General features: G+C 40.1%; 1 protein-coding gene across 1 annotated transcript; it reads left to right on the plus strand.

Annotated features, from left to right (window-relative positions):
* LOC137497063 (cytochrome c) lies at positions 1-24,682 on the plus strand. The gene is made up of 4 exons (XM_068225687.1): positions 1-94; positions 525-587; positions 16,812-16,953; positions 24,245-24,682. The coding sequence occupies exons 2-4, from the start codon at positions 549-551 to the stop codon at positions 24,388-24,390; spliced, it is 327 nt and encodes a 108-aa protein (XP_068081788.1). The 5' UTR covers positions 1-94; positions 525-548; the 3' UTR covers positions 24,391-24,682.
* Positions 24,683-24,905: the final 223 nt, after the last annotated feature.

The raw sequence follows: 24,905 nt of genomic DNA on the forward strand, positions 1-24,905 counted from the left end.
CTCTATCGACTATCGAACTGACCCTCGCACCTCGCACTATCCTGCGTATCGTTCTTCGTCAATCTCTCCGAGAACGGGAAAGGTCGGACTGCAGGTTAGTCTTGTGGATTATCCGGTAATTTAGAGGATTTTAACTGTAAGGTCAGAAGGTGTGCATTGTAAGGCCTCAAGTATAATAGAGAATTGATAATTGTAAGATATTCAGTGTGAAAATGAAATAATATCCTTGTACTAAAGAGTGAGTGTAAGTTCTTCTCGAGGAAGTTAGTTTCACAATATTGCTAAATATATTTATTTTGCGTTACCTACCTAATTTGCCGAAAAATCAGGAAGATCTTTCACGATTGGAAACTTATTTCAATTAAAAATATAGTGCTTCGATGTGAATGATGTAACTTACGAGGGCGGTCTCGCATTGAGCAATGATAAATTGGCCTTGAGCCAACTGGGTCACACGCGTCTAATATTCGATCTACATGTGTGTGTGTGTGAAGGGTCCTTTTCAAAATTTGTTTTGTTTTTAGGGAAGTTCCTGTCACTAATAAACCATGGGTGTTCCTGATGGAGATGCAGAAAAGGGAAAGAAGGTGAGTTTGAATCTTACAAGTTCAAGGCTTTATCCTCGTTCTTCTGTCTTAATTCAGGCTGTTCAGCCAACTTAACTAACCTCCAATCAAGGTGAAAGGGATTAACTTTTAATCTGTAGTGGGAATTCGGTGTGGATCGTTATAATCCTGTTCAGAACAGTTCAAGGACAACTGTTGCTTATAATGTTTAAGAACTTAAGGGTAATTGTCACTCAGCAGTGGTCTGCTCTTCTGTAGTATTCCTTTTCCTATTCCTTTCCATTTTTTTATTGCACTAGGCATCTGGTTTAAGTTGTTCCTGTGGTTGCACGTAGGATTAAAGTCTATAGGCCTATCCCACTTTCGAGGTTTAATTGGGTACTGGATTTTTTGCAGTTCTGTGAATCTAATGACCATTTAATGTGTTTCTCTGGATTGAATTGGGCTGAAAATATTGGCAGGCTTCATTATTCGAACCGTTATATGTAGGTTGAAAGTAAAATGTGCTTTAATGAATAAATTTATTCTTCTTTATCTATTTACCCTCCAGGGTCGGTTTTCCCTCTGACTGAGCCAGTGCCCTGGAGCTTCAGACTGGGTTGGGGGATACAACTGGGGAGGATGACCAGTACCTCGCCCAGGTGGCCTCATCTGCTATGCTGAACAGCGGCCTTGCGGGGGGGATGGGAAGATTGGAAGGGATAGACATGAAAGAGGGGAGGAAGCGGCCGTGGCTGTAAGTTAGGTACCATCCCGGCACTTGCCTGGAGAAGTGGTGAAACGACGGAAAACCACTTCCAGGCTGGCTGAGGGTGGAATCAAACCCACCTCTATGCAGTTGACCTCCTGAGGCTGAGTGGACCCCGCTCCAGCCCTCATACCACTTTTCAAATTTCATGGCAGAGCCGGGAATCAAACTCGGGCCTCTGGGGATGGCAGCAAATCTCACTAAGCACTACACCACAGAGGCAGACTAATAAATTTATACATAAATATTTAATGCTGTACGATGTATAGCGTTACCATACGAGTATATATCCACAAACAATATTTTTAGACTTATTTCCTAAGGATTTCTTTCTTGTTTCCTTTTTTGTTTCATTCATTGGTGGTGCCAGGGCATAGCGGCACTAACCTGCAGGCTGCTCCTGGTGAAACAGTCTGGCTGTGTCTAGGGCAACATTTCAACCACACTCTTAGTTGGAAGTTTATAGTAGTGAATTTAAATAATTAAAGGTAGATTATTAAAATCAATCAAAGGCATTTATGTTGACAATTGGGCTTCGGTTAGAATTGATGGTAGAACGAGTTCTTGGTTCAGGGTACTTACAGGGGTTAGACAAGGCTGTAATCTTTCACCTTTGCTGTTCGTAGTTTACATGGATCATCTGCTAAAAGGTAATGGCAGATTGTGCCGAAAGCCTGGAACTTGAAAATAGGTGCAATGAGTATGGTATGAAAATTAGCCTCTCGAAGACTAAATTGATGTCAGTAGGTAGGAAATTCAACAGAATTGAATGTCAGATTGGTGATACAAAGCTAGAACAGGTCGATAATTTCAAGTATTTAGGTTGTGTGTTCTCCCAGGATGGTAATATAGTGAGATTGAATCAAGGTGTAGTAAAGCTAATGCAGTGAGCTCACAGTTGCGATCAACAGTATTCTGTAAGAAGGAAGTCGGCTCCCAGACGAAACTATCTTTACATTGGTCTGTTTTCAGACCAACTTTGCTTTACGGGAGCGAAAGCTGGGTGGACTCAGGATATCTTATTCATAAGTTAGAAGTAACAGGCATGAAAGTAACAAGAATGATTGCTGGTACAAACAGGTGGGAACAATGACAGGAGGGTACTTGGAATGAGGTGATAAAGGCTAATTTAGGAATGAACTCGATGGATGAAGCTGTACGCATAAACCGGCTTCGGTGGTGGGGTCATGTGAGGCGAATGGAGGAGGATAGGTTACCTAGGAGAATAATGGACTATGGTATGGAGGGTAAGAGAAGTAAAGGTAGACCAAGGCGACGATGGTTAGACTCAGTTTCTAACTATTTAAAGATAAGAGGTATAGAACTAAATGAAGCCACAACACTAGTTGCAAATCGAGGATTGTGGCGATGTATAGTAAATTCACAGAGGCTTGCAGACTGAACGCTGAAAGGCATAAGTCTATAATAATGTATGTAAGTCAATACGTTATTCCAACGTTTTACATTCATTTTAGCATACAAATACTAAACATTGTACCAAAAGCCGCCTCACATCAACTAGGCAAAAATTCGGAACAACTTACATTTTCCAGCGCACGCATCTAGGTGCGATTGCACTGTCATTTGTTTCTCTCGCTCGCGTCTCTTGAAGGGCTTAATCGTGTGGTGGACAGAGCTGCCAACTGTTCATATAAAGAACTAGTCCTAGTGCAGCAGCGCTACTTTTGAATTTACGAATCTCGTGACAAATCCATTGGTCTGGATTGGTTAGGCCATTGGTCTGGATCAAGCAAAGGGGGTCTGGGGGTGTAAGCCCCCAGGTTAGAAGCCGCTTGCCCTAGGCCTGTAGTATCCTGCGTGACACCTCCATTGGTCTGGATTGATTAGGGTAGGTTAGTGTCCAAGCTATTGGTCTGGATTGGTTGGACCATTGATCTGGATCAAGCAAAGGGGGTTGGGGGCGTAAGTCCCCAGGTTAGAAGCGGTGCTAGGCCTCTTGTTATCTCGCGTGACACCTCCATTGGTCTGGATTGGTTAGGGTAGGTTAGTGACAAAGCCATTGGTCTAGATTGGTTAGACCATTGGTCTGGATCAAGCAAACGGGGTCTGGGGGCTTAGGTTAGAATCCATGAAGCTGCCCTAGGCCTCTAGTATCCCGCGTGACACCTCCATTGGTCCGGGCAGTTGTGTATTTCTTGTGCGTGGGTTGGTAACGGAATTAATTTTACTTCAATGCTGGGAGTCACGTCATGGAAATGCTGGTACGTAGTTAAAGATAAAAATTTCATTGTTCCGTATTGAAATTATTGATGTTAAAAATTAAATAACTGGAAAGGAGGTTCAACCTATTCAATACTCAAAAGAAAGAAACGTAGCAATCACATTTCTATTTAAATGGGACCGGTTTCGACCTTAGTCTAGGTCATCATCAGCCATAAAGATTCTTCGCACCCCCAAGCTCATAAACGTGCTACTTATAACAGCTTAATTTTTCGTGCCTTCAACACCCCTACGTCCAAAAAAGATTTAAATAATGAATTAAACACCATCCGCAACATTGCTAAATTTAATGGCTTTAACAACTCCTTCATTAACCGCATCATCAACAAATTCAAACACCGTCCAAAAACCACTTTATCTAAAGACACAATAAAACCAACTGCTTTTTCCACCTTCACTTTTACTCAGGATGCTTATAAAATAACTAATATCTTTAAAAAACATAATATGAAAATTTCTTTTAGAACTAACAATAGAAGTCTTGATATCTTACACAACTCTAAATCTCTAAATAAGTCTAATGCTTTTTCTAAATCTGGTGTATACAGATTTAAATGCAACAACTGCAGTTCCTCCTACGTCGGACAAACTGGCCGCAACTTCAATATCAGGTACTCTGAACATGTCAACGCCATTAAATACAACAGATTCTCTGCCATAGGACAGCACATACAAGACTCCAAACATAGTTTCACCAGTATTGACAATGACATAAACATACTTAAAATCATTAACAAAGGCCCCCTCTTAAACATTACTGAAAATTGCTTTATCCACCTTGACCAGTACTTCAACCCTAATTTCAATTTAAACGACATTTCTGAAAAACCCAATATCCTTTTTGACTTCCTAATTCTTCTTCTCAAAAATTCCAAATTCCAAAACCCCAATTCTATTTTCCATGTCTTACATAGTTCCCACCCACATTTTCTACCTCCAATAACCCACCCTCCTAACCCACCTTAAACTACCCCTCCTTCATTTCCCTATCTTATCTTTCCTCATTACCATCTAACTTCAATTTCTTTTATTCTTTCTCTTATTTCACTATCACTCTTCCTCGTTTAATTTATTCTCCTCTTTCAAAAATTTTTGTCTTGCGCCAACTTCGACTACTTCAATCATAACCTAAAAATTTTTTTCTTTTTAAAAATAGCGCACTGTGCATATAAGTTTTCATTTGTTTTCCGATATTGCGCTTTTTACTACATTTTTTTCTTCTCTCTACAATTGTTTTTTCAAGTTTAACGGGTGCTCATTCGGTTGTACTAATTGGCGTCGTATATTTTTTATATACGTACTTGGCTTCCCGCAGCCGTGACAGGTTCTGGACCTTCGAAACGTTCTCCACTCTACTTTGGTGTTTGGCCACAGCGCGTGACCTTGAGTGTGCCGCGCTGGTCACCGGGAGCTGGCGGCTTTCTACTACAGATCTGTTCGTCTGCGAATTCAAGCCTTTTTGATCTTCGCATGTTGATTGGTAGTGTTGTGACTTTGTGCAGGACAGAATGTGGTGTCGTGTCTTTGTGCCTAACAGAGTGTGAAACTGACCTCCAACATTCATAAACATTTTACATGTTTTTTATGGCTGATGATGACCTAGACTAAGGTCGAAACCGGTCCCATTTAAATAGAAATGTGATTGCTACATTTCTTTCTTTTGAGTATTGAATAGGTTGAACCTCCTTTCCAGGTACGTAGTTAGGCGATGGATTATGGCGCGTGATAAATTCTATTAGATTATAAAAGCAAAATATCTTCTGGGGGATGGCGGGTGGGTTCTTAACTGCCGCAGTGAACACATCTCTCCTCTACAATGTATTCCAATTCAGATTTCCAACTTATTACTATATACAAACATTGCTACATTACGAATATGAATTCTACGTCACAGTGCTTTGGTATGTTTTTTGTTCATGTAAAATGTTTGTGTGTGAAGTCTTTGCTCACTTAACTCTTTGAATTTCTTTGATTTGCTGTGCTTGATGTTACTTGGTGGTATGAGTTGTTGGCGTGTGCCCGTAACTCATTCATGTAGGCTAATTATTGGTCCAGGGATCATGCTGTTTTTGTTCCAACAAAAGTTTTTTTAAATGTTATTCACAATATACTTTTCACCTCCATTTTCCCATTTGAATTGCCCATGCTAGTCATGATGGACAAAGATATTGAGAATTCAGACATAGCACTCCCATTCATTGGTGCTAACTCATTAATTAGTATAATTATTGGTCCAGGGATCATGCTATTTTTCTTTGAAAAATAATCATTTTTGTGTTACAATATTCTTTTTACCTCCATTTTCCCATCTGAACTGCCCGCTCTAGTCGTGATCGATATTGAGAATTCAGACATAGCACTTCCATTCGTCAGTGCTAGCCTTGGACCTCAGGAAGGAAACAAAAGACTATATGGTGAAGCAGAATGCCACAGTCGTCAATTCTAGAGAAGCGAGTTTTCAACAATGAAATAGCCGTAGTTACGTATCTATATTTCTTTAGTAATCGTGGTATTTATCAATTTACTGCTATTACTGTTGATATGCGTGAAAGCAATTATCCTCCATTTAGAACAACAATTACAATGATATTTCATGGATACGATTTGTTCACATAACCTCCCATTTGAATTTAATACAGATTGTTTAGGTGGAAGTGCTACTAGGGGACGTACTTTTCTCTCCCTCATTCTTAGATGCAAGACGCATAAGACCGTAGTAGCAATGTGAGCTACAGAGCTAAGTTGCATGCTCTGATGGCCCATTTGACAAGCCATTAACAATCTAGATAAGTTTGGCTGCATCGTTAGACTGAGGGGCAAGTTGTGACTTTTTGGTGCATTGCCTCTCTACTTAGGAAATGTGAGGGTATGTCCAATTTCCTTCCAGACAGCCTCATTTTTACTTTCCCATTTCTTGTCTTTCCTATTATACTTTCATCATTTCATCTTGCTGGCATGGAATTTACTCTCCTGTCTTTACTTCATTGTCCAGGTCTGCTGCATGTTAATCCATCAGTCTTGAACGTGTTCCAGTTTTCCGGATCTGGTGAATGAACGCGCTCCATTTACTTCTCTCCATGTAGGGGTTTTCTTCCATAACCTGCTGCAAGCTCAGAGCTCGTTCAGATTGATCATTTGTAATTTGATAGATCCATGTCTTCCTTGGCCGACCTCTTGATGTTTTGCCTTCGATTTCCTTCTCAAACCGCACTAGCTGTTCTTTGTGGGTCCATTTTGCAAAAGTTCAGTTACTGCAACACTTTTTCAGCACAGAAATCTAGGCGTGATTGCACTGTCATTTGTTTCTTTCTCGCGATGGTCATGATCGTGCGGTGCACAGGGCTGCGAAGTCTTGACCTTAAGAACTGGAACTGAGTATGGCGTCGCTAGTTTTCAACTTACAGACTAGCGGAGTGGTTTGGACTGTGACTGAGCAAAAGGGGTCGGGGAATAAGCTCCCAGATTAGGGCCGTGAAGCGGCTGTTAGGTCTCTAGCATTCCGTACGATTATAGCAGCGCATTCAAAAAGCTGAAGTGTATTATCATGCTGGCTAGTGACAAAGCCATTGGTGTGGACAAGGGCACCCATGCCTGAGGGCAAGGGGGGTACCCCCCCCCCCCCCAGCTCTCAGGAAAGGCAAAAATCTAGTGTCAGGTGTATTTCTTTCAAGAAAATGATTTAAAAGTCGGTTTTACATAGAAGTGGTAGTACCGCCCCCCACCAACAGGCAGGGGATACCGTGGGTGCTATTCTACCGCCATTCTTCTTACAAAATTGAAAAAATACTACATACCCCCAGGTCAACCCCCCCCCCCCCCCCCTCCCCTACAAACTGTTATATAGGTACCCATAGGTGTTGATTAGGTTAGCTCTGGCTAGTGGCCAAACTGTTGGTCTGGGTAGGTAAGCTCAGGCTAGTGACAAAATCATTTGTCAGAATTGGTTAGGTTGTTGACAAAACCATTGGACTGGGATCAAGCATAAGCATAAGCCCCCAGGTTAGGGCCGCAAAGCGGCTTTAGGCCTGTACAATTCCGTATGGTGAGAGCAGCACACATTCAAAAAGATAACTAATTTATCATGCCTGATGGTGACAAAGCTATTGGTCTGTGCTGTACTTTGTTTCGTTACAGATTGCATTTAGTTGTGTTTTTATTGCGTGCGCATTGGTAACTGAATGGATTTCACTTCATTGCTGGGAATGACTTCATATCTGATTGTATCTCAGCCAATGGAAATGCTACAGTGCACTTTAGCAATGAATAATGGTGTGTGATAAATTATATTATAAATGTGTTTTTGGGGAATGGTGGGTGGTTTCTTGACTGTCGCAGTGAGCACATCTCTCCTCTGTAAGGTATTCCACATATGATTTGTAACATTTCAAATCCTTAATGATGCTATAAAACTTATGCTGCATATACTGATTTTCTACTGTCCATTCTTTTGAGATGACCAAACCATTTCGGCTTTGACATAGTTCTCATCTCTTTACAGTTCCCTTTCAGATGAAGATTCTCACACTGGTAAAAGGCTTTTTTTTTTCCCATCAGTTTGCTTCCCAAGAACTTGGAGCTTTTCACAACTTCAAGACCTGGTCCCCCCCAGTTTTTACGGTATCTTTCTCTTTTCTGCTTTTCTGCTGCACACATTTTCTTACCTGTTCAGTATATCCAGTTGACCCTGTCCTTTTGGTTTGCTTGCCTTATCAAAATGTTGCCTGTAAACAAATAATTCAGGATTTCTGTAATCCTAAACTCCGAACGGCTCTACTTCTAAATTGACGTTTAGGCCGATTTTGGCTCTGTCTGGTGGTTGTGCACCGAAGCATAGACATCCAACCAATCCCAACCTGCCATTTATATCGATTTATATCGGCAGAGCACGATCTCGAAACCTAGTTGCCAAGTCTGATATTTACATTCACCACGTGGTTAACCTATCTCGTTCAACGTGTATGGTATTCGGTACGGTTCGCGATCTTTTGCATTTTCCTCCAGTAATTAGTGTTTTATCATATAAGTTTTATCTCTAGTATAGTACAGTATAGCGTAGTTTACAGTTTAGCATAGCATAAGTACAGTATAGGTTTAATTATTAAATAGCTGTAGTTTTATTTACGTCCGTGTATCAGTGTACTTAGTTCGTCGTGTTTACCATGTCTCAGTGTAGTTCGGAAAAGACAAGTGGCAAGAAATCGAGACGTGTGGGACAAGGCACGCCCTTGAGAAGCCAGGCTCGTGAAATTGTGTCCAATGTGCGCGAGTACTTTGAGAAAGAAAAGGAGAACGGTGCTACATTGCTTCCTTTAGCACAAGCTGTACAGAGAACTGCCGACGCTACCAAAGTGAGTAAATACACAGTAGTGGCAATTGGAAAGGAGAAATACCACGCTGAGGAACAATCTCCTGGATCCTCTAAGTTTGAAACACCGGGTAAGAAAAGGAATCGGGCCAAACCAGTGACGAACTTGGACAGTTTCGAGAAAGATGCCATTCGTCGTCATATTTATGACTACCGCAGAAAAGAACACCCTACTCTTGCGAAGCTACGTGAGTCTCTGAAGGAAAGCGAACTATTTAAAGGCAGCAAGACTTCACTGAATGTTGTGGTAAAGGAACTGGGATTCCGTTACAAGAAATTAAACGGTCGCCGAGTGTTAATGGAGAGAAGTGATATTGTGATGTGGCGCTGCCGGTTTTTAATGGGCGTTATGAAGGAAAATTTTGATTCGATTGTGTGGTTAGATGAAACATGGATTAATGCAAACCATACCGTAGGAAAAGGCTGGACAGATGATTCTGTGGAAGGTACAATGGCAGTGCCCATTGGAAAGGGGGGAAGAATTATTGTGCTACATGCCGGTACCGCAAACGGATTTTTTTTTTTTTTTTTTTTTTTGCTAGGGGCTTTACGTCGCACCGACACAGATAGGTCTTATGGCGACGATGGGATAGGAAAGGCCTAGGAGTTGGAAGGAAGCGGCCGTGGCCTTAATTAAGGTACAGCCCCAGCATTTGCCTGGTGTGAAAATGGGAAACCACGGAAAGCCATCTTCAGGGCTGCCGATAGTGGCAAACGGATTTGTACCTAACTGTTTATATGTTCTGAGGTCTAAGAAGACTGGCGATTACCACGAGGAGATGAATAGTGTCAATTTTCAGAACTGATTTGAATACACATTGATGAATAACCTGTCTGAAAATTGTACAATAATAATGGACAATGCCCCCTACCATTCCGTAATTCAAGACAAAGCTCCGACAATGGCAGCAAAGAAGTCGATTCTTGCTGAGTGGTTAAGGAGGCACAACATTCCTGTGCGGGACGACATGAAGAAAGGTGAACTGTTGCAGCTTGTGAAAGAAAACGAGCCACAATTTCCTGTGTATGTCGTGGACGAAATTGCAAGACGTCATGGACATAGTTATTCGACTTCCACCTTATCATTGCCACTTCAATGCAATAGAGAAGATTTGGGCTCAGGTTAAGGGTTATGTTGCAACAAAAAATAAGCGTTTTACTGTACCCGAGGTGGAAAACCTGTTAACCGAAGCTGTGGTGAACGTCAGTGCCGATGACTGGAGGAAAGTTGTGCGCAGTACACAAAGATTAATACGTGAGGCGTGGGAAAATGAAGATGTACTGGAGAACTCCGTCGAAAGTTTAATAATATCTTTGGGACCTGGTGATAGTGACAATGATTCATCGTTAGAGGGTTCCAGTGACTCTGAGATCAGTGGAGTGTTTCCTTTGTAGGCCATAACCTCCTTCCTGTGTCAGCCATTGGCGGTGAGTGATGTGTTATTTCCTAATTCTCTTTTATTCTGAATAATATATTATTAGTGTCAGATGTTGTTAGCAAGTGTAGATTTTATGAATTTGTTTTAATTCCATATGTATTCGTTTTTCTGAGTACGGTATTACATTTTACTATATATGGCTGTTTACCGCGGTTGTATTGCATCAGCTGTTCTCGCGGGTGTAGCGCGCTGGCAACAGAGGATTGGCGATGCTCATTTGTTTTGCGAAACTTCAATTTAGAAGTAAGGCCGTGCGGAGTATAGTGGTTATTGTAGGGCTGTTGAACGTATACATAGTCTTATTTAGTCTCGATGGTTTGATATTCTCATAAATCCGAGCTGAAAAATTTGAATTAACAAATAATAAAATTATTGGTGAAAAAGGTATGGTGTATGCTACAACTAAAGGTGTCTGGTGATAACTTCTTGGCTGATTCTGAGGTAATTGTGAAAATTTCATAAATTTCATGAACTCTTATAAAATAAGAACCCTACAGCTGACCAGCTTTATAACTCTAATGAAACTGCTGAACTTCAAAAATTTACAGGCTAAAAACATGTTTGTCCACACAAAGAAAAGTGCTTAGAGCATTTAAACACATTTCCATGACAGCACTGCCTTTCTCTGCATACATCAAAAAAGTGCACTGGGGAATCAGGAAATATTCAAGAATTGTTTAAATGATTTTATACTGCAGCTGAAAAAGTTTCTGAATGAGAAAGGTTTGCCATTCAAAGCAATTTTGAACACTTGTACAATATGGGCTCGCATCCAAGTGAAGATGAACTTGAGTAATGGTATCCGTGATTTTTATTTACCGCCTAAGCCTATGGATCGGGGAGTACTGGAATGCCTCAAGAAAAACTGACTGCGATGGCTGCTACAATCTCTTGTACAAGCAACAGAAAGTGAGGATAGCATTGTTGGAGCTTCAAAAGGAAGTTATTCTTAAAATGGGGTGCACTGATGCTGAATCTGCTGTCCATATAGAGTGTGCAAGGCCAGGCACATGATATGAGAAGACTTATACAGGCACGTTTTCGATATATTTGTTTTAAACCTCGCTCTACAGTTCAAACAGCACACTTAGGGCCAGATTCATATAACTCGGTTAAGGATTAGTTACGTTGAACTGCTTTAACAGGATAGTAACAGAATGGCTGTTTCATCAACCTTCATTAATGCTAACACGCCATTATATTTTGCTAATTTAATGTAGCACACTTGTCCTGTTGAGCTGCTTATCATGTTACAATAAAAAAGGCTGGAAGAGATTTTGTATCAGGTGCTCAGGAGGAGAGAAGGCATCTATCCGTAAAACTAGGGCTAGACGATGCTAAGAGATGGGAACACAGAGAAGAAATGACTTGCTAGAACTAACGGAAGTGCAGTTTTTGGAGCAATATAGGTCATCTAAACCTGTCTCGAGGAAAGTACTCAAAGAAATAGAAGAGAGGTTAGAATAACCATAGGCCTACAGGACAAAATTCACACCTGTTTCCAATGCAACAATTGCTGATTACACTGAGATACTATGCAACTGGGTCATTCAGATTGTTACGGAGATAACAGTATTGTAAATTGTAGAAGATAGATAGGAAGGCCTACTTAAAACTACTATTCCATTAACTTACTCGTACGTAAGATACATAGTCAAAATAAAAATTCAAAGGAAGGGAGATCATAATCACGTGTAGCATACACCATGTATAACCAGGTAGGCCTAATTTCTAATATGATAATGCTACTGTAGTTTTAATGACATGTCCAGTTAATAAAACTCACCTTAGAAACTTCTGAATGGTAATACAAAAGATATCTTACACAATAACAAGAATGCTTTAAAACCAAAGTATCATTTCATAGAAGAGAGAGAAGTATTATACTGATATTCCATTAACTTGTTAACATGTAACAAACATTACATTTTGTGTTGTTTGAGTCATCAGTCCATAGACTGGTTTGATGCAGCTCTCCATGCCACTCTATCCTGTGCTAACCTTTTCATTTCTACGTAACTATTGCATCCTACATCTGCTCTAATCTGCTTGTTATATTCACACCTTGGTCTACCCCTACCGTTCTTACCACCTATACTTCATCAAAAACCAACTGAACAAGTCCTGGGTGTCTTAAGATGTTTCCTATCATTCTATCTCTTCTTCTCGTCAAATTTAGCCAAATCGATCTCCTCTCACCAATTCGATTCAGTATCTCTTCATTCGTGATTCGATCTATCCATCTCACCTTCAGCATTCTTCTGTAACACTACATTTCAAAAGCTTCTATTCTCTTTCTCTCTGAGCTAGTTTTCGTCCATGTTTCACTTCCATACAATCCCACGCTCCACACGAAAGTCTTCCAAAACATCTTTCTAATTCCGATATCAATGTTTGAAGTGAGCAAATTTCTTTTCTTAAGAAAGCTCTTCCTTGCTTGTGCTAGTCTGCATTTTATGTCCTTACTTCTGCCATCGTTAGTTATTTTACTACCCAAGTAACAATATTCATCTACTTCCTTTAAGACTTCATTTCCTAATCTCATATTTCCTGCATCACCTGCCTTCGTTCGACTGCACTCCATTACTTTTGTTTTGGACTTATTTATTTTCATCTTGTACTCCTTACCCAAGACTTCATCCATACCATTCAGCAGCTTCTCGAGATCTTCTGCAGTCTCAGATAAAATAACAATATCATCGGCAAATCTCAAGGTTTTTATTTCCTCTCCTTGGACTGTGATTCCCATTCCAAATTTCTCTTTGATTTCCTTTACTGCCTGTTCTATGTAAACATTGAAAAGGAGAGGGGACAAACTGCAGCCTTGCCTCACTCCTTTCTGGATTGCTGCTTCTTTTTCAAAACCCTCGATTCTTATCACTCTAGACTGATTTTTATACAGATTGTAGATAATTCTTCGTTCTCGGTATCTGATCCCTATCTTCAGAATCATAAATAGCTTGGTCCAATCAACATTATCGAATGCCTTTTCTAGATCTACGAATGCCATGTACGTGGGCTTGTCCTTGATTTGATCCTCTAAGATCAGACGTAAAGTCAGGATTGCTTCACGTGTTCCTACATTTCTTCTGAAGCCAAATTGATCTTCTCCCAACTCAGCTTCAACTTGTTTTTCCATTCTTCTGTAAATAATACGTGTTAAAATTTTGCAGGCATGAGATACTAAACTAATGGTGTGGTAGTTTTCACACCTGTCAGCACCAGCTTTCTTGGGAATAGGTATAATAACATTCTTCTGAAAATCGGATAGGACTTCTCCTGTCTCATACATCTTGCACACTAAATGAAATAACCTTGCCATGCTGGTTTCTCCTAAGGCAGTCAGTAATTCAGAGGGAATGTCATCAATTCCAGGTGCCTTGTTCCTATTGAGGTCACTCACAGCTCTGTCTAAGTCTGACCTCAAAATTGGGTCTCCCATTTCATCAGCATCAACAGCCTCTTCATGTTCCAGAACCAAATTACCTACATCTTTACCTTCATACAACTGTTGGATATGCTCCTGCCATTTTTCTGCTTTGTCTTCTTTCTCTAGAAGTGGCTTTCCATCTGAGCTCTTAATATTCATACACCTAGATTTCCTTTCTCCAAAGGTTTCCTTGATTTTCCTGTATGCAGCATCTACCTTTCCCAGGACCATACAGCCTTCGACATCCTTGCACTTCTCCTTCAGCCATTCTTCCTTAGCTACCTTGCACTTTCTATCCACTTCATTCTTTAATCGCCTGTATTCTTTTCTGCCCTCTTCATTTCTAGCATTCTTGTATTTTCGTCGTTCATCAATCAGGTCTAGTATCTCCTGAGTTATCCACTGATTCTTAATTGATGTTTTCTTCCTTCCTAACATTTCTTCAGCAGTCCTACTGACTTCATTTTTCATGACTCTCCACTCCTCCTCTACTGTGTTTCCTTCAGCCTTTTCATTTAGTCCTTGTGCAACATGTTCCTTGAAAGAATCCCTCACACTCTTTTCTTTCAACTTGTCTAGATCCCATCTTTTTTCATTCTTTCCTTTCTTCAATTTCTTCAACTTCAGATGGCATTTCATGACCAACAAGTTGTGGTCAGAGTCCACGTCTGCTCCTGGGAAAATTTTGCAATCCAACACCTGGTTTCTGAATCTCTGCCTAATCATAATGAAGTCTAGTTGATACCTTCCAGTGTCTCCAGGTCTCGTCCAGGTATACAGCCGTCGTTTGTGGTGTTTGAACCAAGTATTGGCGAGGACTAAATTATGATCAGTGCAGAATTCAACCAGCCGACTTCCTCTTTCGTTCCTTTGTCCCAATCCAAATTCTCCTACTGTACTACCTTCTCTTCCTTGGCCTACCACTGCATTCCAGTCTCCAATCACAATTACATTCTCGTCACCTTTTACATATTGTATTAAATCTTCTATCTCCTCATATATTCTTTCAGTTTCTTCATCATCCGCTGAACTAGTAGGCATATAGACCTGCACTATTGTGGTGGGCATTGGTTTGGTGTCTATCTTGACGACAATAATTCTTTCACTCTGCTGGTCGTAGTAGCTTACCCGCTGCCCTATTTTCTTATTCATTATTAAACCAACTCCTGCATTTCCCCTGTTTGATTTTGTGTTGATAATTCGGTAGTCGCCTGACCAAAAATCTTGTTCTTCCTGCCAACGTACTTCACTTATACCAACTACATCTAACTTTAGCCTATCCATCTCCCTTTTCAAATTCTCTAACCTACCACAACGATTCAAACTTCTAACATTCCACGCTCCGACTCCCAGAATGTCAGTATCCATCTTCCTGATGATTGCCCCCTCTCGTGTAGTCCCCACCCGGAGATCCGAATGGGGGACTAGTTTACCTCCGGAATATTTTACCCGGGAGGTAGCCATCATCAGTACATCATTCATACAGAGAGAGCTGCATGTCCTCGGGAGTTAGTTACGGCTGTTGTTCCCCATTGCTTTCAGCCGTGTAGCAGTATCAACACAGCTAAGCCATGTTGAGTATTATTACAAGGCCGTATCAGTCAATCATCTAGACTGCCGCCCTTGCAACTACCGAAAGGCTGCTACCCCCCTTTCGATGAACCATTCGTTAGTCTGGTCTCTCAACAGATACCCATCCGATATGGTCTGCATCATTGGGACACGCAAGCCTCCCTACCGCGGCAAGGTCACATGGTTCGCAGAGGAGGTACATTTTGTATTGAAATGTAAATTGAAAGCAAAGGGGATCATAATCACATGTAGCCTACACCATGTATAACCTGGTAGGCCTAATTTCTAATATGATTGTGTTTATCTGTCCAGTTAATAAAGTTCTGATATTGTGATATTCTACATCACAAGTCATTACGAAGGGTCAACTTCATCGCTGATTAATGCATTAATCTTCTAAGTCATCTATTTAAATGCTGGAATAAATATACCATTCTACGCATTTTTTTTTTTTTCAATTTTTTAAGGTTGTCGTACAGGTTTTTCAAATGGAACTCCTTATTCTGCGCGAAAGGAGTACAGGAGAAAGGTAACAAATGAATAACATTGTCCGGCACCATTCAGAAGGGCAAAATGTTATTGCTACACACTGCCGATTTGATAGTTACGTTAATGACACGTTAATGAACGAGCCTGTTGATGTTCTGTGAACCGCAATTTCCATAATGCCATGGTAAAATCTTAACAAGGTGTTACCCAATGCACGTTATCGGATTTTGAACAGTGGTTGATGAAACTGGCCCTTAATGTAAGTATGATACGGCAAAGTTCAGAGCGCTGTTTGAATGCACACAAATTATCAAGGGAGAAGTTTGATAAATTTCACACTTCTTCGAAATCATTTAACAGACTAGGTAAAAAACTGTTAGAGATTCTGCCACCTGGGTGACAGCTCTAAATGCAGATCAATGACTGATTTTTAAATTTAATAATAATAAATGTTAGTTATTTTAGGAAAGTAATAGGTAAAATACATTACATACCTTTAGGCCTATCCTCTTATCAGTTAGTGTGATATTCCTTCCATAAATTCCTCATTGTCACTGGATGGTCCAGGTTCAACTGAATCTGGACTAGTTGACAATGCATTGGCACGCATAGAGGGCGGAAGTACGATAACTTTGGTTTGTTTTAAAACCCATTTCAGACAATTTTAAACAATTATTCTCGCTTGGTTACCAACATACAATCGGTAACAATACAGGCTGCTGGCTATGTGATTTCTGTGTGTTACCACCCTAGAATTTTCAAGTACTATTTCATTTTTTTAAAGAATATGTTTCTTTTGTTCCAGCTTAGGTCGCCAATGTTTAAGGATGTTTAAATTCAGCGGCTTCATACTGTTGGCTTCTGTCATGTTAGAGAAAACGACAGTATTCTGTCTTAAGACAGTTTTTCAGTCCAAATAGATAAAAACTAAAAATTTTAATCTAAATAATTGCTTTTTCAGCTGTTTGTCCAGAGGTGTGCACAGTGTCACACAGTGGAGGCAGGAGGCAAACATAAGACGGGTCCTAATTTACATGGATTAATTGGCCGAAAGACTGGCCAAGCACCTGGCTTCGTTTACACAGATGCCAACAAGGCGAAAGGTAATGTTTAAATCTCTTAACACGTTGAGTGCCGAGCTGATTGTAGCACACTATTCCACTGGTGCCAGGCATGTTTTTGAATTGCATTCCGCTGGTGCCAAAGCAATTGTACGCGTTGTAGACTGTTTATATAATCTTGGGATGTATTTATATGATGTACTAAGTAAATTTTATCTCACCATACCATGGTCATCCGTGACGCCATATGGTGTCACATCAATTTTTAGGAAAGATAAAATATAGCGTGACGCCATATGGTGTCACAGAATTTTTTGACATGGAATGTTCAATACGAATTTCCAATACGGGATATTTATTTCCTAATTCAAATTAACGCAATATTTATGAAAACCTAGTAAAATGCAAAACAAGTACTTATATTACATTACATATTGTTGTGAACAGTTTTCTGATAACTCTAAACAATGAAAATATGCGTCTCGGCATGCCCGAGTTCTTGTTACTCGTTGTAATTTTTCAAACCTTATTGGCATCGTTGTTCAAACATCGTCCTTTTGTACACTTGTTTCATGTGCTGTTTTCATATTTATGTTTTGCACATCTGATCGGGAAGTTAAGGGGAACGCGCTAACTACACGCTACCTGGCTACTGGCGCAGCTCGACGCAGTCCGGTCGGTTCACATCCGCTGCTTCGCTCCTCCCTACCTCTTCGCCACACCCCGATACTCCCGCGGCACTTTTAATTTTATGACTTTATTTGCTCAATTTTGGGTTTAAACTTGCGCTGGGTACATGCAGTTTTCACCTTGGCATTCCACTGCCTCCCACGAATATTCCTACCCAATTTCAACCGAATCCGAGTGTAACACATGTATGTGTTCCCTCGTAAGATTATTACCAATATCTTCCATTTTTTAATATTTTTGCACAACTATATAAACTGAGTGATAATACGTACGTAAACATGGAATAAAAAAAGCCTGGCGCGCTTTCACCAGTGACAATGACCACTGGCCAGTCAGTGGCTTCGGAAGAATACTGTGGCGCCACATGGTGGCATACAGTAAAAATACATAGCTGGAATAGACCCTGAAGTTCGCCCTTCACGTAGTTCCAATTTTACACGCATAGATGTCACAGCTGATTATCTACGGCGCATCGGCTGAAACTCAACTGTGCCGCCATATGGCGTCACGCCATCTCAAATTTGAAGATCACCGTGACGCCATATGGCGGCACGTGGCACCCAACGTGTTAATGTAGTAATCTTCTATACTTGCATCTCATTATAAACATTAAAACAGCAATTCTTAACCTTTATCATACTTAATTACATGCGCTATTACAGCCCACTGCTCGATTATCAGCATGCTCTGTGTGCTCATCCAGACATAATTTTCATCCCTAACGACATTGCAATCCTTACCCTTTTACTAAAATTCCCATAGAAATTGAAGAGGTTTTGAATTAACAACTTCTAAAAGACTGCGTTATTCCGTTAGGAATGGGGAATCTGATGATAGTAACTGATATACTTAAGATTCTTAGAAGAGATTATAAATGCTGCGATAATTTAAGTTATTTACTTCAGAATTCTATGTTCAGTGGGCTTGTAAGAAAGGAATTAAAGTGACATGAAAGCTTCCCTGCATCACTTGTTACATATGGTGCAAGTTTAGTATGTAATATGGCAAAAGATGTTCCAAGTTCAGTGGCAGAATACAATTCTATTACAATGGCGCATGCGCAGATCGCGCTGTCCCTTTTTAAATTTGCACATGCAAAGAGAGCAGGAGGAAGTAACTAGTTTTATGTGATGCTTCACAAAGCATGAACACATTGTTCAAATAAACAAAAGGTTTCACAATCTAGCATGAGTGAATGTAGTCCTCAAAACTTGCTTTTTGTGAGGTAGATCTCGAAACAAAGGTTCCCACATAATCTGCTGTACCCTCACAATGGAAATTCGATCTTTCTGCCTTTCCCTCTTCCGAGCACACTTTGCATCTGAGAGATATGCCCTTTGTAGAATAATGTTGGGAACAGTTTGCATCAAGGCGAGAGATGTACAGCGCTTGTACTTGGTGTGCCATGATGAGTGGATGGTGGTGATCTGGGTTTGTCTATTGAGCAGCATGCATTAAGATTTCTAACAAGTAGCTCATGAAGTTCTTGCGAGATAGTGTGCCCCTACAGAACAAGTGAATATGTTCAGCGGGTGGAAAAATGGCTGTAGTCCATGTCTGGTGGGAAATACTGTACGTACGATTGCTCATGTCAATATAGCCCATGGATAATGTAGCTTTCAATGAGAGGTTTCACTGCATTGTCATAGTCATACACTGCCTGCTTTTTAGCAGAAAAGGAAATTGCCACATCCTTCTGTGCAATGCATTAACGCATTCATCAATAACAAAATGTCCTTTTTCATAAACCAGAATTCATGGTGAACCAGGGGGATATAGTGAACGCTCATCCATTTGAAGGAGTATTGCTATGGTTGATAAATCGATGGAGAATCCGGGGTGATTCCCTAACGTATTAATTTATCAACTGCTAGTCCGATAAAAGTTAAGAGTTTGTGTTCTATCGATGGTTCTGGCACGATCAGTATTCACACTAGCAGTCGGACCTTGTGCTCTAAATCTCAGTTGGAACTGTCTCATGCTTAGTCCTGTAGGCATTAGTTTGCTGTAGGACCTGCAAAGTTAATAGCAAGTTGCTCCACCTTCTACACATGCATCTAGCTATTGTATGACTCATTCATATCAGCGTACCTATTTCCAGCGAACTGTTGCCAAGTACACAACCCCAGAACAATGGTTTTGGGTGGGGCAGTTTATCATGGTTTTCTCCACAGTTTTTCTGTGCACGTGCTGGCTAGTGACAAAAGGCCAGTGGTCTAAAACGTCTTAACTCAGAGCCTCTCAAGATCCCCCCATCTGTTTCGTGTCTGCCGGTGGCCCTCTTTTAGGATTTTTTTCTTTTTGTGCGGTGGTTGGTTACGAAATCTGTGCGTTGATTTCTGGGAATGATTTCATGTGAATGATACGGACGTGCCAACTCCTCCCCCGCCCCCCTGATTTAAGCATGAAACTCTGATTTTCTTCATAATTCGCTGGGAGACATTCTGCAGTGCTAGTTTTCCTGTGGAAACAAGTTATTTCCGAAACATGCGTGAGCCTTACAACTTATAAATTTTAACTCTCTTGCTTTTCTATAACTTTCAACCAACACATTTCACTTGTGACCGCATGTCCAAACTGTGTTTTCTTAGTCTCATATTTACACATCCTCTTTTCAGTTTCTGGGAACTTTGCATGTTGTGGACAAGAAGCATGGTGCTTACTGCTTGTCCGTTCAAGATGAGCCCGTTTTCCTCCAATCGCGTATAGAATTCTCTTCCACATTGTACTTCTTGCTGCACGATTAACGTGGAACATTTCTTTAGTCATGAATGATCTATAACGAGAACTCGCATTGGCCATCTTAGATGTGATATTACCTAAACTGACACCATGTAAATGACTCGACACACTTTTCAGTTTTGACGAGAATGGATTTGCTAACGGAATGGGTGGGGGAATATAACTTTCAGCCTGGAGTACTGTACTGACCTTTACGTGAATTATACTCGCACCACAAATTATTGCCACCAGATTTTGAAAAAAAAAAAATTGCAGAGATTATTCTTGTGTATACGGTATAATATACACACATACAATTTTTCTCTATCCGTTGCATTGTTCATTTAAATCTTCTTATTTAGAAGAGCATTCATCTGATGAATACTTGTAAATAAGAGATAATTGAGTGCGGTATTGTAAGATATTGATGGTTAATACTACTACAGTTATCATTCATTCATAATGTGGAAACTATAGAAATTTGGTCAAATTAAAACTTTCATTTCAGACATCTGCTTAGAGACAAGAAAAATTGTATGTCTCCTCCAAAAAAAAAAAAACTTTAAAGAGTTGAGCATTCATTGTTCTCCACTGAAATAAGAGCATTCCTATCTGATGGGTACTTCAAGAATAATACTGAAGATATTGAGATTGTGGTAAAACTAGCACTGCTCTGTCCCATAATTGTCCAGTACACTTTTGTTGTCCAGTAATGATTGTCCAGTGCACATAATTAGACATTGGCATTTATATAGAAGGAAAACTTAATAAAGGAATGAGTTGTACCATAATATACTCTAGGATCAGTGCAGTTTGGCCAAACAATTAGTCAAAAATTGAATTAGAGATAAGTTATGAATTTCTTTATGGTCCATATTGACATTTGATCTAATGTAATGGTATTGAATAAGTGGACTTTTTCTACCCTTTGATACAGATAGCTGCAGTTTTGACAATATGGTGCTGTAGTAGGCCTGGTGAATGTAATAGTTCAGTGCGATCCAATAATGACTGCGATGTTGAGAGACCTCGTACTGACCATGTGAGTAAGAGGTGAGAACAGGATGGATAAGATGAGAGATCTCTGTGCGTTTGATCATGGCCAGTGTGTTCCACGAGTACATAGCTTTGAGCAAAACCACAGTTGCCAGGGTAAACTGCTGTGGAATACAGCATGCTGTTGATGGCTCACAGTCAGCTGACTTGGATGGCAAGAGTGGATGGATGGGTCACAGTGTAACAGATTACTTGTGAATACAGCGTTAGATTGCAACAAAGTGTAAGCGGCCATACCATTAGAGACTACCGAAGCCATCATCCTACTTGGGTACTGTTCACTGCACGTCACAAGGCACAGAGAATGACATTGGCACGGTAACACCGCCATTGAACTCTCAAAGCATAGAGAAAGATTGCCTGGACGAAGTGAGTCGTGGTAACCAGTCTGTGCATGCCACTGGCAGGGTACGAGTCTGTCACCAAGCACTTGAGGCAATGGATTCTCTTGTCAGTAGGGTAGGGTTTAATCTGGGGTGGGTGGTTTTATCATGTGGGGACTGATCACGTGGGATGAAACAGGACCCCTGGTACATCAGACAATATCCCTTTATTTCTCACAGGAACCTTTTGTCGGATCATGTCCACCCATTTGTTCACTTCCAGTACACTGCAGGAAATGCGTACATACAGTAAGACTATACACTGTCCAGTTGCTTCTGAATTATAGTTTGGTTCGGTGAATATTGAAATGATCTGTCAAGATGACCCTGCAGTGAGCGTTCTTGCTTGGGGCGGGCGGGATTACTGACAACCCACTTCAAAAGTTAGCACCTCTGTTAGGGTGAAAGGGGGTGCAGTAAAACCTCGTTAATTCGAAGTCGTTGGGACTCAAAAATCAGACTTCGAATTACCGGTACGTGATTTCGAATTAACCGCCAATTCGCAATTCAGAAGTACGAACCCTTGCCGCGTTACAAAATATTCTGAGGCCCGTTACTGCATGCATTTAACCTTGATTCACAGTTTATACCTTTCAAATGCCATGAAAAAAGAACTATTTCCAAAATGTGTCCAAGAAGGTGCATTTACAGTATTCAAATAATGCACTCGGATATCTCACTGGTAAACATAACCTCACGCAACGAAAGAAAGAAAAAAAAAGCACGATTCAAAGACTAGGAGAAATCTATGCTGGCTCCCATGTGCAAGTGCTTTATTAATTGGATTACTATACTGTATGCATTTTCGATGCCTTGTATTTACACAGAAAGTACCCTGATGCCCTTAAAATCGAACTTTCCTATGACTCTAATCCTTGTACGATTTCCCGCCATGGCACTTCTCTCGTAGGCCTACTTCAGAAATGTCAACACTTGCCGCGTCACGAAGTATTCTAAGACCCATAATACATGCAATCACCTCGATTCACAGTTCAAACCTTTAAAATGCCATGGAAAAAACTTTCCGGAATGTACCCAACAAGGTGCATTTACAATGTTCAAATAATGCACTTGGATAAATCACTGACAAACGTAACTTCACGCAACGAAAGAAAAAAACGCACAATTCAAAGACTAGGATAAATTATGCGGGTTACCCTGTGCAAATTCTTTTTTTATTATATCTTTACTGTTTGCATTTTTATTATAGATGCTTTGTACTGGCATGTAAAGTGCCCGACACTCTTATAACATTGTGGCTTATCAAAGTTTTCTATGACGAGGGGATAAAGTATCTCGCTTCCATCTGCATTGCAACGCACTACTATGACCCCCATCCCTCACACTGTACGATTTCCCGGCTGGCAATTTCTCCTTTAAAACCATAAGACCGTTTGGGCTCGCATTAAAATAAAGCAATGCAGTTTCACCGGCAATGTCAATATTGTTCGATGCCTACGAATTTATATTTGCCACGCTTTTTGGTCAACTGTCGGCATCGCCAGTGTTCGCGGGTTCTGTTTTCCCGCACACTGCATGTTGCGTGATGTAACGGCGTTCCTTAAAAGGTTGAACACAAGAGTTCAGATTTCATTCAACTTAGCAATCATGAAGCGCACTGTAGACCCACCGAAGTGAGTGTAAGTGCGGAAAGCTAACCTTCCACGTTCCGCAACGTGCGTTCTATTATGACGCGGAGCGGGTAAATTTCATTTTGAAATTACTCTGTAACATACTATTGTTTTAAAATGTAAAGGCAGTTTCGAATTAAGTCTGAATTTCGGTAATGGAGCCGACATTGTACTTCGAATTACGAATTATCCGTATTTCGAATTAAACAATTAAAATAACATGCAAAACTCTATCTTATGTTTCCGGGAACGAGAGTTTCTTCGAATTAGGCGGGATTTTGAATTAACCGATTTTGAATTATAGAGGTTCTACTGTATCTCTAATTCAGTTGCTCATTCGTGTAAATTACTGTAATACCGTCTCTGCATACTGGATAATTATGATACAGAGGGTGTGCAAAGTAAAGCTACCAATCTCTTGCATGATGCAGGAAAAGCAGAAATATACCATACTGCAAGTTTGATTTTAAGTCATTCTTTGTATATTTGTGCAATAATATGAGAATATATGATATACTCCTAGTTGCAACTTCAGAAAATTGTATACAAATGTACTAGCCTTGTTAACATTGTTGAATTATAAGTTAATGAACAATTCTTTAACTGTAGAAGTTTAAATTGTGTGCACATTTATTAAGAAGTTAGTTTGTATTTTACTCTCATAATTAATGTTGCAAACTTGTTTTTGCTTGGAAAATAATGCATGAGCATGACTGTAAAACTGTTCTGGAGCACTTCCTTTTGAAGAAATTTGTGCATAATATTGATGAAAGTGAATCAACCAAAAAGGGAAAGCATTGACGCTTTTAAACAATTGGGACTTCTTTCATTTAACTTTGTGAATTTTTCCAGGAATCACTTGGAACAGAGATACATTATTCGTTTATCTGGAAAATCCTAAGAAGTACATCCCTGGAACGAAGATGGTATTTGCTGGACTCAAAAAGCCACAAGAACGAGCTGACCTTATTGCCTATCTAGAACAAGCAACAAAGTAGACCAATTAAATTTAGTAGAATTCCCTCTTAGAGAGGCAGAGACTCACTGTTGTGAATAGGCTCATAGTGTGCTGTGTATCTTCCACAGTGCAATAATCGTGCTGTACAAATCTGTTCATTCAACCATCCATCATCAGTTTTTTAATTGCTTGTGTAAGATTCAATGTTGTCATATTTATTTTTCTTGTGATTGTTATCTTACAGCAAGTAATTTCCACTTTGTGCAATTGCTGGTCATGTTACTGTACAAAGTTGAAACCATAAGTGTTAAAGAAACATGAACAATTTTAAATCTTACTTTATTCAACAAACCCATCTCTTCACTTCCCATTTCCTTCTTATATTGGGGATTGGCTGGAATGTATATTAAGCCATTCATCCTTGATGTTTCCTCATGCTGTTGTTCAGATTTGATAGACTTGTAAATGTATGAATTGTAACTTTTAGCTCCTGGCTAATATTTGCATAGTTTATGCTTTATTCCTCAATTCTTGGTTCCCAGTCCTTAATCAACT

This window comes from Anabrus simplex, chromosome 1 (genome assembly GCF_040414725.1).
Source record: "Anabrus simplex isolate iqAnaSimp1 chromosome 1, ASM4041472v1, whole genome shotgun sequence".
NCBI lineage: Eukaryota > Metazoa > Arthropoda > Insecta > Orthoptera > Tettigoniidae > Anabrus > Anabrus simplex.